At 36.4% G+C, this 14,738-nt stretch overlaps 1 protein-coding gene across 1 annotated transcript; it reads right to left on the reverse strand.

The window, feature by feature from the left end:
* Nucleotides 1-654: 654 nt before the first annotated feature.
* LOC141386605 (uncharacterized) lies at nucleotides 655-1,540 on the reverse strand. Its single transcript, XM_073955486.1, has 3 exons — nucleotides 1,285-1,540; nucleotides 1,042-1,209; nucleotides 655-975 (listed from the first exon to the last, which is right to left on the reverse strand). Exons 1-3 carry the CDS (start codon nucleotides 1,531-1,533, stop codon nucleotides 808-810), a joined length of 585 nt encoding a protein of 194 aa, XP_073811587.1. The 5' UTR covers nucleotides 1,534-1,540; the 3' UTR covers nucleotides 655-807.
* Nucleotides 1,541-14,738: the final 13,198 nt, after the last annotated feature.

A 14,738-nucleotide genomic window follows, 5' to 3' on the forward strand; every position in this document is an offset into this window, starting at 1 on the left:
GAAAGTCTTTGTGCCAGCCCATGATTTCTGACAGAATGACCTATAATTTCAAAAAAAAAAAATCCTAAGGTGACTTTCTAAAATGGTAACCAGCCATTGTTCCATGATTTACTATATCGTCCATTATTTCAGGTTGGTATTCCGTAAAAGTTCCACACTTTTTATGTGGATTCTCGGATAGCGGGAATTTCCGGGATGGCCTTTAAATTTTTATAGCGCGCAGTCCTTGTGATGTGTGATGAATGCAACATTATATATTTTTTTGCTAGGGGTGGTCAATACTTCCTGAGATATGGGCCTCAAATTGTCCCAATACACCAATTCCTTCATACACCTCTACCACAAAAATTGTTGGTAGTCTTTGTGGAATTTTTACATATTTCTCGATAATGAACCGTGTGTTCCAAAAACCCCGCCCAAGTGGTATTCTCTTAGCGGCTGATTGAATTTTTTTAACTCGTTTTTAAGTTCGTTTACCTCTAGAATACCTCTTAAAGGCCTTGGGGAGGTTTTCTTTACTGAAGTATAAAAGTTAGTCCCAAACATTTGAAGAAATCTTCGATTTAAGGGTCTGCAAATCCTTGTAAAGAACTTAAATAGCCTTTAAAAAATATAATCTGCAATTCAAGGTTAACAGAATTCATTGATCTTTAAAAATATTATTACTACATCCATGGTTAGAGGCTCTGTTTGTCATTCAAAAATTTTTACTTAAAATTTATTTATCCCTTCTTCTTCTATTTTTTACACCAATTGTTATTGTTATTTTCGTTGACCTTTTTGATTTTTAATTAGATGAAAAAGTTTTTATACCTTTACAAACTCTCCAACAAATTGGAAACATACTGAATTTGGTCGCTTATAAATGCCATTTTCATAAGCAGTAAATGTGACTACAAGTTTATGGCGGCCCTCAGCGCTAAGTGGAACATCAAATATGAAGTCTATCGAAAACGGAATGTAATGATATGTCAGCTGAAAGATACAAAAACAAAACTTATTGTATTCTCCAAAGAGATTTAAATCTTTCACAACACTTACTCCCTTATGATTAATACATAACTGTTCTTCTGTGGGAATGAGTTTTGACCAAAGCTGATACCAATACAAATATTTATTGTATTGATCTAGACAAAAATCTTTCGATAACAGGTTGTAGACGGTTGGCTGCCAACTGCCACGTTGGTATTTGAAAACTTCACAGCGTACCTGGTAGTCGTCGGTAAGAGGAAAATTCAATTTTTTTAGAATTTAGAATTTTTGGCAGAAAGGTGGTTTACTCACTTCAATACGATCCTCTGGCTGAACATCCCAAACAATGGTCACATTACCCGAACAAAAAACATTACCATCCGAATATTCTAAGTTTAATTCGGATACATCGAGCATATCATGAACGCCATTATTTCCCACAATGTCGAAACATTTGTCGGCCAAATTCTCATTCTCGAAAAAGAATTTATAAAGTGTAGCATGATTTAAAGAGATAATGTAAATCAGACTTAATACGTTCAAAGTTTTTCGAAGCACCATTTTGATGGGCAATTTTTAAAATAACTATCAATACCACTGGAATATGATCTCATATAAGTATTTGCAGAACACACGGGTCTACAAACTTCAAGAAGAGGCTAGAGAGTTCTCTGATATTTCAAAGACTTTTGTGATGTCTCCAATGCTCAGGCCGAAGTAATTGATTTTTTTTAAATTTTGCCTGTTTTTTAATATTAATTTTAATTAATTTCTTGTTGGTTATCATGTCAAAATTTCGAATTCATGACCTTTTAGAACAAAATTTGTATTGGAGTGTAATGTACCTAGCCAAGAGGAATATTATTGTAAACACTCTAATTAACTAAGTAATTACATAATTCAATTTGCCGGATATTGTACACGAAGAACATATCTGACAATTTAATAAGTATTTGTTTTACAACGTGTCATTCATATCACTGTGTGTAGTTTTTTATATTCTGACACAGCAGATCGATAGAAGATCAAAGATAAGATGATACGTATGTTGGCGTTTTTCCTTATTTCTTGCCCATTCGCGGTTATGGGCCCAAAGACTTGAGGCCTTGATGTCAAATGGGATAATTTTGTCAGGCTAAGGCTCTTCTAAACCACTAAGAACTTTGTTTTACTCCCAAAGACAAAGTTGTAACTCTAGTCTTAGAGAAAAACAAAGTGTGAACACATAAAATCTATCAAACTTCATCCTCAAGGTCAAAATTGTGAAGGAACTTATGTACGAACTATCTCTGAGAGATTCTTATAGGCCAAAATATTATTTTTATACTTTTTTTTCTGATTGTGGTCCATAGATTCCAAACTGTCCAAAATTTAAGGATACAGTCAAGGTGTTTTCAAAAAATATTACAATATCGGTTTTTTGATTTTTCGGACCATTATCTCAGAAAGTTTGGATTTCCCCAAGAAAGCAATTATACCAAGGGATTGGCATATTACCCACCAAAGTTTTTGGAACTTTTAAAAGAAGGCCCGATTGCAGGAAAACTATAAGTTTAAGAGAAAAAAGTTGTTATTAAAAAATGCTTAAAAAGTCTCAATAATATAATTTTCATAAACAATTTTAAGTTTTTTCGCAAAAAAAAAAATCTCGGCGCTTAGATTAAACCACCAGCGAAACGGTCATATTGGTTGTGTGTGGGACTTCGTTCGAATTCACTTATTCAATACAAACTCCTTAGGTCATTTTAGCTCGATTAATTCAATTAATTAAAAACTTTCATAAATAACGACCTTTGCCTTAATAAGACAACAATAAATAAAAAGTAAAAAACTCAGACTGAAATTTTAAAAGAAGTGTACATTTATCCGGATATTTTTAAAAGAATTTTCCGACAAAATTTCAAAATAATTTTAAAATTGTCTTCCTGGAAACTTTGATTAAAGATTTTAAAGTCACGCTTATAGCGCTGGTAGGTGGATTTAAAAACAAAAAAAAAAAACACAAGTAAAAAAGTGTTAAGTTCGGCGGGGCAGAACTTTTTATACCCTCCACCATAAAATATTCTAAAGTAAAATGGAATAATTATTTTCTTTCCTGTCCACAATTTTAGGAGGAGATATTCCGTGAACACTTATACCTAAATAAGGTAAAAAATTAAAAAAAAGGACTCAATCGGTCGGGAACCATATATGGGGCTAAATCAAAGTATGGACCTATGTTTTTGGTGGAGAAGTTTTGTGACCACTGGGAAACTCAAATGACGAATTGCAGATACTTTGATCGAAAATTGTAGCTAAAATCCAAAAAACCGAAAATCGGCAAATACCGTTATATGGAGCTCTACCAACACATGTATCTATGAGGACAGTTTTTCGAATTACAGATAGTTGGGTCAAAAATACCGAAAATGGGGAGGCACTGGGAATATACCAAAACATGGACCTACGTTGACAATTTAAAAAGGGAGGTGGCCATACAAAAACATGGATCTATGCTGACAGTTTTTGGTAGAGATGTTGTGTGACCACTGGGAACCTTAAATTTCGACTTACAAATAGTTCGGTCGAAATTTGTAGCTAAAATCTTCAAAATACCGAAAATCGGGAGGTACCGTTCCATGGGGGCTTTACCAAAACATTGACCTGTATTAACAGTTTTTGGTTGAGATGTTTTGTGACCACTGGGAACCTCAAACGGCAAATTACAGGTAGTTCGGTCGCAAAATGTATCTACAACCCTCAAAATACCGAAAATCGGGAGGTAACGTTATATGGGGGCTATTCCAAAACATGGACCTATGTTGACGGTTTTTAGTGGAGATATTTTGGGACCACTGGGAACCCCAAACGTGAAATTACAGGTAGTTCGGTCATAAAATGTAGTTAAAATCCACAAAATACCGAAAATCGGGAGATTCCGTTATATGGGGGCTATAACAAAACATGGACCTATGTTGACAGTTTTCGGTGGAGATATGTTGTGATTACTAGGAACTTCAACTGTCAAATTACAGGCTGTTCGGTCAAACATTTTAGCTAAAATCCTCGAAATACCGAAAATCGTGAGGTACCGCTATATGGGGGCTATACCAAAACATGGACCTATGTTGGCGGTTTTAGTGGAGATATTTTGTGACCACTGGGAACCCTAAAAGTGAAATTTCAGGTAGATCGGTAAACATTTTTAGCTAAAATACTCAAAATACCAAAAATCGAGAGGTACCGTTATAGGGGGGCTATACCAAAAAGTGGTCCGATATAGCCCATCTTCGAACTTGACCTGTCTATGGAAAAACAAGTAAGAAAAGTCTATAGTCGGACGGAGCCGACCATGGGATACCCTATACCACTATCCCTGGACAAACGCTCTCCACGGAACTTCTTTTCAATGATTGTGAAAATTTAATTATCAAATACCAGAGATGTAATGTATAATACTTATGACCAAAACCAAAAAGTTATCTAGCATGACAAAGACATTTTTGTAGCAGGAAAGGAAAATTTAGTTCACACAAACTAAAATGTAATGAAACCCACTTATGTAGTACTACTACTTCCGTTGTTTAACCGCTACCAATTTTTACCAATTTCACACAAAAGTTTAAGTCCATTATCCCCCTAAGTATTATCTGATCTTCACTTTGGTTTGTACGCTTTTTCTTCATCATAAACTCAAACTTTGTTTAAAATTTTGCGGGTTATTATTTTGACCTACAGAGCCACTTCAAAATTGGTTAAAATTTTATTTTTGGTCCATTTCATCCCGTGAACATTTCACGATCATCACCGAAAACTAATCATTTCTATTCTGGTCCGAATCCAATCTCCTTAAAAATTTGTTACAATCGGTCCATAATTGCGGCCTTAAAAGCTTGTTTACAATTTTTAATGGACGGACACACATCACTAAATCGCTTTATCTCGTCGAGATATGAATTTTGGCATACCAAATAAGGGGTCTAAGAAGAATATTTCGTGGTGTTACATAAACTTTTGGAGAGACAATATGTAGCATGGTATAAAAATGTGGTTCTTTACACAGAACCCATTATATATTAGGCAGTAGACCCGTTATCTAGCAAACACTTTATTGCAATTTACATCAGAGGAAAGGTCAGTAGTTTTTTTTTCCATATGTAGGCTACTTTGCGAAAGGAATTAAAATATCGACCAAAAATAAAATTTTTATATCTTTCATACAAAAGTAATGGTCCATTTCACCCGCTAAAGAACATTCAAAATTGTAGGAATCTTTTTCGACCTATACTCTTACCCGTTGCAAAATTTCGTGACTATTGATGTATAATTGCGACTTCTAGCGAGATTATTATTACACTACAAACAAATAACGGGATATATTAGGCTGTAACTCTGTTATCTAATCATGCACACCTACATAATTGGCATCAATTGAAAGGTCAAGCGTTCCACTTTCAAGTATATCTCACTTGTCCGGAATGTCACTTCCAGGAATTAAGATATAAGCTGTATATTAAAATTTTTAACAATTTTCACACAAAAGTTTTGGTCCATTTAACCCTCTAAATATTATCCGATCGCCATCTCAAATTGCAAGCTTCTCCTTTGTGATATACTCTTACCTTATTTAAAATTATGCGTTGATCGGACTATTATTGAGACGTACAGAGCCGCTACAAAATTAGATAAATATTATGTTTTTGGTCCATTTCACCCGCTAAATATTTCACGATCATCACCAATAAGAATAGGGATCTATTCTGATCTGAACCCGACCTCCATAAAAAATTTCGTGACGATCGGTCCATAATTGCGGCCTGGACCGTGCTTACAATTTATAATGGACAGGCGGACGGACGGACGGACGGACACACATCTCAAAATCGCTTTATCTCGTCGAGATATGACGGAGAGACGGACATGCCTAGATCGTCTTAGAATTTTATACTGATCAAGAATATATATACTTTACATGGTCGCAAATGATCAGTTCGATGTGTTGCAAACAGAAAAACAAACTTAATATACCCTCCATACTATGATGGAGGGTATAAAAATTACAACCAAATTCATAAGTAATGGATATTTTAAATAATTATTTTTGTAGATTGTTGAAGTCTTCCCAATTAAGGCAAATTGTTAAATTTCAAACCAAATGTGAATCAAGGCTTTAGATGATTTCGCTCTTCGCATGATATCTGAGGCATTGCTCTTCGGTTGGTGCTCTCTCGGCTCTTTGAAGGCTGTCACTCTTCACACTGTTAATTCTCGCACATATGCGGATATGACATTGTCAAAACTATAGCCAAAGGAATGGCTCGTACGAGAGAAATTTTACTATATGAAAAGTTTGATCTAATGTCAGAAAAACTATTTTCGTTGATCATAGTAGGATCGTTATAGCCTGTCAACCTTTGTTGTCCTGGCGAATGCTCCCATTCTACCCTAATTAACTTGTCAATGAAAAAGATTATAACATTATCATTAATATTAAAGAAGCCCCTGTACTTTCGTCTATAGTATAGAAACTTTCTAACGCTTTCAATGCCGTTTGAAGGCTTTGTTATAATTATAAACAAACTTTATGCCCTTATCATCCGCCAAAGTACTCCTAGGTGCGCCATTGTGTGTACAAATTTTGAAAAATTATTCCATTGCGCCGTTCGGACTCGGCGATAATAACGAGGACCCATATCAATAAATATACAATCAGCCTGCACTCGTTGATATGAGAGGGATGATCGAATTAGTTTTGGTGACCAAAGTTTCCTCACCTTCATAGGTTTGCCGCATTCCAAAACCTAAGAGTTTTTGATCATAGTATTTCTATGGTCAGTAATGTTTTCATGTAAGACGATGTGAAATATTAGAATGCCACATTCAAACTAGCAATAGATTATCCAATAGCTAACTATTGATCATGTCTTTCTTGGTAATGCTGTTTAAGCAGTTTGGCAGAAACTATACTGGAATCTATCGCTGCATAGCGGAGTTCGTTCCTTCACTAATTTGTTGAATCCTCTATGTTTTCCCTAATTCCTGAGCTATTTAAATAACTAAGTTCTTCATCTTCGAGTTCACTTTCTAGAACGTGTTAAGGGATTCTCGCGATAGTGTATACATATTTGTTGGGGTGTAGTATGATGAAGTCCACCTGAAAAAGAAGAGTTTCCTCTTCTGTTGAATACCGGATTTTTCCGAATCCCTTGGACCTTTAGATGACACCGTAGTGGGACTAATTGCTTTCTAGGCCGGGATCCATATAAAAAGAAGAGTTTCTCGGAAATAGGAGAGTGTCTTCTTCTTAAGAATCCTGGTTTTTTCCAAAAACCTTGGCTCTTTAGACTATACCATATCAGGACTAATTTCTTCATACTCGAGTACACTTTTTAAGGGTTTACGGTAATCTTGGGACATATTGGGATCTTGGGTCTTTATGGTTCTTGAAGTCTAGTATGATGGCACCCTTATATAAGAAGAGTTTCCTCTTCTGTTGAATGCTGAATTTTATCCGAATCCCTAGGCTTTCCGGACGATTATGTAGCAAGGCTTACCTCTTCACGCTCGAGCTCACTTTCTACCCCACGTTTAAGAATTTTTTTGATCGCCTCTATGGTTTGGTTTTGCTCTGTTGGTTTTCTGTTTCATCTTAAACTTACGTCATTGTGCCCGAGAGAGAGAGAGAGTGCTTTGTTTTGATTCTAACAGGCTGTGTTTGCGATGCTGTCGCATTCTTAAACTAAACCAGCGTCAGGCGAGAGAGCGCCCACGGGCGCTCATTGAACTTTGCTGTCTCCACATACACAATTCAACCAATTGAAAAAGCATTCACTCACACAATGACACCCCGTAAAGTATGCAATAGAAAAGTATGGTGCCTGACCCTGAACTAAACCATGGGTGCTCAGAATAGTTCGTGTATTAGTAGTGGTAAGACACTCTCCCAATTACTAAGCAATGGCAAATGAGAAATTAAGAGAGAATACGTGTGGTTTTTTACGCTACCGTAAGGAAGTGATCACCAATGAACTAAACTACTAAAACCAATGTGCGTCTCTAAAGCAGTGGTGCTCAAAAGTTTTTGAGCATTAGTCTCTCTGAGCGGGTCTTTCCTTTGCTTAACTACGACAGATGAGAATAAAGAGAACATATATTGTTGTTGGAGTCACGTTAACGTATATGGGTGATCTTGGCTGCTCTAAAGTCTGTTCGATATAGAACAGTGCTCACCAGCGAGCCCTTACTGAGAGCAAGCGAGAGTAACTTTCAATGTAAAACATACTGTAATGTATGCGCACTTGCTCTCAGTAATAGCTCGCTGGTGAGTACCGATATAGAACATCGCTTGAGTTGTTCAATCTCCACACCTCTCCTTTCGACCGAAACCTTTAAGTCTATAGAACCACCTTCGGCAACAGGTCCCCAGTCCATCACAAGTATGCAAATCAACAACTTCAGTGGGCACTATTAACTTTTAGATTTCGTCAGGTTTATAATCCGCGGGATGTACATAATGTTCTATGTGACCTGCCACACAAATGGTTCCCCCTATATATCAGTTTTAGATGATCCAGTTAGGAGGCTAACAACCTCCTTGACCCAACATACGTTAAGGAGCAGTTTTGTGCTTAAAGAGCCTGCTAACATTGCCAATTCTATAAAATGTCCTGGAAAATGTAAATCACCATCACTAATAGGCAGATCGACGACACCAGCGGATAGTAGACTATGCACAGTAAAATTTATTTGTTGTCAACTTTTTGATACGTGGAAATACCAAGTACTCTACACCGTTAAAATGTCCCAAAGAAGTCTACACAAGTAATATCTATGTAATCATATGGCTCCCTCAACCTACCCGCGACATCATACGTTAAGCCTATAAAAGCTTCCTAGCTTTGCTATTCCTATAAAACAAAAAAAAAAAAAAAAAAAAACAAATAAAAAAGAATAAGAACCCTCGGCCTACGACGGTACAAAAAAAGAACAATAAAGGAAATGGAGGTTCTAAACATACTTTGAACAGATCCGAAATTTTAAAAGGAAATAGAACTTTCTTAGTTGGCAAAATAAGTTTTGGAAGTTTACAGCGTACGTTAGGCTTTTGTCTGGTAGGTATCATAAGCAGTGGGTCTAATTATTCCACAGATAGATCTATGATTCGGTCAATATACACAAAAAATAAAACTTCTTATATTGCAAGAATACGATGTGCATTGTCTCGGCCAAATCAGATTTTCTATTCAGTAATCTTAGTTGCTTATCAGTAATTTTAGTAGCTGTTGGCAGGATTATTTCGAGCATTTAGGCTGTAGGTGCATACTTTACAATGTTTGTACTTGTAAACTTACATCACCTTTTCTTTGAATTTTAAATTACCAGAAAAATACCTTTTTATACCCTCACCCTTTAGGCTAGAAAGGGTATATCACCAATATTTTTGAAAATTTAACATAGCTGAAGCCAAGGTTTACCCTTTTAGAACACGCGACTTGTGATTGTATATTATACAAATTAAATGTTTATGGATAAAATCAAATGTTTTTGGACGTGGCAAAAAATATTGGCCTCAAAAGTTAATTTGCGTGGAAGCTGTGGCTATATTTATGTTAGAAAATGGGTAAAAATGGGTTGAAGCCAACGTGTCTTTTTTTGTTTTCTCTCGATTTGTGAGTAAACCACACTTCTCACGATTTTCCTGTCAAAGCAAAAGTAGAAGGCAACTAAATAAGGATAATCTCACTAATGTATAACTTTTCAAAATTTCATCAGCGTCTACCAATAAATGACGCTGACATTTTGAAGCCAAATTTACAGTGTTTTTTGACATTTTCTTCTAGTCGCGTTCCGCAAACAGATTTTTCAAAAAGGCTTTAATAGGATTATAGTACTTGCGATTCTGAGCTTTTTGATACGTATATCGTGAATGTAGCCTCCACAGCTTCACAGAAATATGTATCGAAATGACGAAATTTTGTGTGAATATTTTTCTAAAAATCATATTATTCGGGCCTAATTTTTACAATTGTCATTCGATTTCCTCGTACTTGATTGCACATTTTAGTTTTTTACGTTCCGGATCTAATAAATCATTCTCCGTGAAAATCCATCCACTAAAACGCGAGTTACAAGAAAATCCAAAGTAGAAAAATCACCTAAAATTGTTTTTGGAAATATCGCGTATTTTATCGCGTTTTCTGCGGTTCGTTTCCACTGCAATGAAACAACTAATACAGCATCTTTGTTTTAGCGGAAACAGAGATTTGAAAACTTCACTGATAAGGGAGCTACATTCATTTTATCCCAAAAATAGTATGTGATGCTACATCCACGGTTCTTCGTTGACCGCCTTGAAATAGATATATATCGATGTAGATTTTTATGGTGGACCCTGAAATCGGATGCGGACAAAAAGCATACGCACTCCGCGCAAGTTAGCGACGTTATATAGGTTTTTAGGCACTAAGATGCAGCCGATGCTACATCTTAGCCACCAAATTAAATTTCGAAAACTATATTCAAATTAAAAGATACGGTATTACTGTACATGAAAATCACATGCGGACAAACTGATTTTGATAATTACGCGATTTACACGTATTTAAAAATGCATATAAATAAAAATGGGTTATTTGACCTCTATTTCCATTTCAGAAGCTTTGACATATATCCCCATCGACCCAATTAGCTTCCCTAATGGGAAAGCTTTAATATGAATGTCAATAAAGCAAAATCCGTCTATTTTGTTGGGAGATTTAAGCAAAATGAAGGAAGTATTCCTATAAATTTTTACAATATTTTCTACTACATAATGCATGTGAAAAATATTTTTTTAAACAAAAAATTATTTTTTTGACCGAAATATGTGCTTATTTTGGCTGTAACATCCAAAATATAACACCAATCTGTATGATTGTAGTCTCATTCGATTTGCCGTGAAGTTTGGATCCACAACAATTTTTTATTTGTAATTTTATGACCACTAAATGGGCCTTAATTTTGAAAAAAGTAGACTTATATTCAATAATTTATCAATTTTTTGTACATTCCGCGAATTCTGTGTAATATTTTGCAGGTATTATGCAATCTACTCGCTGAAGTCACTTCGAGAGAACTTTTTTGTAACAATTGTGCTCATTAAAATAATTAGCGTTTTTATAATATTTTCTTTCTTAAAAAGCGAAATAAAAGCGCCATAACTTTTGTCCGCAACAACCAAAAATTGGCTCGCGACCAGATTCGTACTCGGAATTTTTTTCTTAACCTACACATCAAAAATCGGTGATGTAGGGCGAAAAAAATTTATCCTTTTTTTCTGAAATGGAATATGAAATAATTGACAATATTCCTGATATACACTTTCATACGGGCAAAATGTGCCTCATCGAAATAATGGTTTTAGACCCCAAGTATGTTTGGACGAAATGTGTTTCAGACAATTTGGAGTTGATTTAGCAATGTCCGTCCGTCTGTCTGTCTGTCTGTTCGTCTGTCTGTCTGTCTGGCTGGCTGGCTGGCTGGCTGGTGCGCACGATAACTCTCGAACGGATGAACCGATTCGGTTCAAATTTTGGCTTTCGTAATATTTTGTCCAAACTTAGTTTAAGTTCGAAGATGATCTATATCGGTCCACTCCTTCCGGTACCTCCCCCACAAATGTTCCAAAATGTTCGAAAAATTTGTGGGCATGATGACTCATGAAGGAAGTAACCGATTTGGTCCATACTTTGCACATCGTGAAATTTCTACCAGACTTAGATGAGGCTCCAATATGGACACAATCGGTCCACTACTACGGGTACCTCCCACACAAAATTTCGGATAAGTTCAGTTTAGGACTTGCTCTCGTATCGCTTTGATTTTTGTTGCAACAACTTGTATTCACTTCCCCCCATACGACGGTACAAGTCCCATCAGGGGCAAGTCCATACTTCCTGAGAAAATGGCCGGAAAGTTGCGAAAAGCCCCTATGACACCGTGTGTAGTTGTTGGAGCGCAAGATAACTCTCGAACGGATCTGTCGATTCGGTCCGAAATTTGGCCTTTATCAAAACATAGTTTAAATTCGAAGATGGGCTATACCGGTCTACTCCTTCAGATACCTCCCCCACAAAACTTCAAAAATGTTAGGAAAAATTTTGCGCACGATAACTCTTGAAGGGAGTGACCGATGTAATCTATACTTTGCACATACTAATATATCTACCAGATGTAGATCACGTTCGAATATGAACTATATTTGTCTACTCCTGCTGGTATCTCTCACACAAAATTTCGGATAAGTTCACTTTAAGACCTGCTCTCGAATCACTTTGATTTTTGTTGAAGCGATTTGCATTCGCTACATCTATTACGACGGTAAAAGCTTTTTCAGGGGCAAGTCCATATTTCTTGGGAAAACAGCCAGAAAGGTGTAAAAAACCCCTATGTCACCATATGTGGCTGTCGGAGAGCACGATAACTCTCGAACTGTTCAATCGATTTGGTCCAACATTTGGTCTTGGTCATATTATATCCAAACTTAGTTTCATGGGCAATACCGGTCCACAACTTTCGGTACATCTCCCCAATATTTAAAAAATGTCACTAAAATGCTAGGACGATATCACTTGAATGGGGCAACCAATTTGGTCCAAACTTTGGATCTCCTAATATTTTATCAAAATTTAGTTTAACTTCTAAAATGGCCCATATCGGTCCTCCCTAAGGGTATCTGCCCTACAAAATTTCAACATTTGTGTCTTAGTACAGTTAATTCCTAATCCACATTTTTGTCGGCAAGTTCAAATGTCCAAAAAGGGCCACAAAATTCTGAAGAGAACTTAAATACATTCGATCTGTCCGGAGGTAAAAGTTTCGCTTCACATTGGCTGAGGGTATATATCTGTCGGCAAAGCCGACTGACACTTTTTTACTTGTTCTTTTTGAAATTTTAATTTTCAGTTCTTGTATTTTATTCGAACAAAATATACGTTTTGTTACTTTTTATATAAATGTGCCTTTGTTTCAATTAAAAAATACATAAACCTCGCACAAGGCCATCCTCTCAAGAAGTAAATTTTACCATCCTAATAAGCGCCGTTAGGAAAACCTGTTGCAAAAATTCAAAACGAGCCGAGACGTGCCTTTGTACAGTACTTTTGGGAAATTTTTTTAATTTTTTTTATGATAAAGTGTTGGACCAATGTCAGTCACTCCTTTCGATAGTTATCGAGCCCAACATCTATTTTAGTTGGACACCGTAGCGCTTTTCAGCGTCTTTGGACCATTATGTCAGTAGGTATGGACCTGCCCACGAAAGAAATATATAGGTGTAATCGGAATTACAAGGAGTACCTGCGGAACAAATTTCAAAACTGTCCTGGAACAGACCTTAAACTTCACTTAAGCTAAAATGTTGAACTTGTATGAGGGAAATACCGGAAAAAGTGGTCCGAAAAAAGTGTAAAGTTTGGGCAAAGTCGGACACAGATTCGTAAAAAATCATGCTCTTCAATCATATTAGTTGGTTCCGCCACTATTTTCTTTAAAGCTTTTGGGCTATTATCTCAGAAAGTATGGACTTGTGTCCAAAAAATTATTCCACCTGAAAAAGAGTTCAACCGATCCGAGACATGACTTCAAACTGCAATTTTGCGAAAAAATTTTAAATTTTTGTGAAATTTTGGAAGGTAGCCCAGAGAGTGGGGCGAAATAGACAATATTCGAACGTGATGTATTGTTGTGAATTCTGGAATAATACATGCAAAAATATTAAAACTCTTCAGGTCTTCGTTAACAGATCCGTGAGGAGCATTTCAATAATATTCTATGGACAGAATTTAATCTCCTTGAATAGGAAATAAGAAAAAGAAAATTAACATCTCTAGACGGCAACTCTCAGGAACCCACAGAAGAGGCAGGTCATCACACACGTGGCGCTGTCAACTCGAAACAGAAGGGAATAAAATTCACAGAACATGGAATAAATTGCAAGCGGAATCCAGCATAATACGGAATAATTACGTTATAACCCTATGCTCATCATATGAGTTACAATATACTTTATTTTTATACCCTCAGCATTTGTGCTAACGAGGAGAGTATATACACTTTCATACGGGCAAAATGTGCCTCATCGAAATAATGGTTTTAGACCCCAAGTATGTTTGGACAAAATCCGTTTCAGACAATTTGGGGTCGCTTTAGCCATGTCCGTCCCTCTGTCTTTCTGGCTGGAGCGCACGATAACTCTCGAACGGATCTGCCGATTAGGTCCAAAATTTGACCTTCGTAATATTTTGTCCAAACTTAGTTTAAGTTCGAAGATTGTTCATAGCGGTCCACTCCTTCAATTACCTCCCCCACAAAAGTTCAAACATTTTCGGAAAAATTGTCCGCACGATAACTCTTCAAGGAAGTGACCCATAATACATCTACCAAATATACATCAGGTTCGAATATGGACTATATTTGGCCATTCCTTCGGGTACCTCCCACACAAAATTTCGGATAAGTTCACTATAAGACCTGCTCTCTAATCACTTTGATATTTGTTGAAGCAATTTGCATCCGCTGCTTCCATTACGAGAGTAAAAGTTTTTCAGGGATTAGTCCATACTTCTTGAGAAAACAGCCCGAACGGCGCAAAAAACCCCTACGGCACCATGTGTAGTGGCTGGAGAGCACGATAACTCTCGAACTGATCAACCGATTTGGTCCAAAATTTGGCTCATCTCCTTAGGGTACCTCCCCCACAAAACTTCAACGTTTGTGTTTAAGTGCAGTTAAGGTTCTGTTCGAAGATC

Source organism: Musca autumnalis, unplaced genomic scaffold (assembly GCF_047663935.1).
Source record: "Musca autumnalis isolate F117 unplaced genomic scaffold, ASM4766393v1 scaffold_5, whole genome shotgun sequence".
Lineage (NCBI taxonomy): Eukaryota > Metazoa > Arthropoda > Insecta > Diptera > Muscidae > Musca > Musca autumnalis.

Bases quoted from the DNA above. Each gene is read 5' to 3' on its own strand.
- LOC141386605 (XM_073955486.1), bottom strand. From the start codon at position 1,533: ATGGTGCTTCGAAAAACTTTGAACGTATTAAGTCTGATTTACATTATC. The intron at 1,210-1,284 runs GTGAGTAAACCA...GACGACTACCAG, and splicing joins AGCCAGAGGATCGTATTGAA to GTACGCTGTGAAGTTTTCAA. The intron at 976-1,041 runs GTAAGTGTTGTG...TGTATCTTTCAG, and splicing joins TATGTATTAATCATAAGGGA to CTGACATATCATTACATTCC.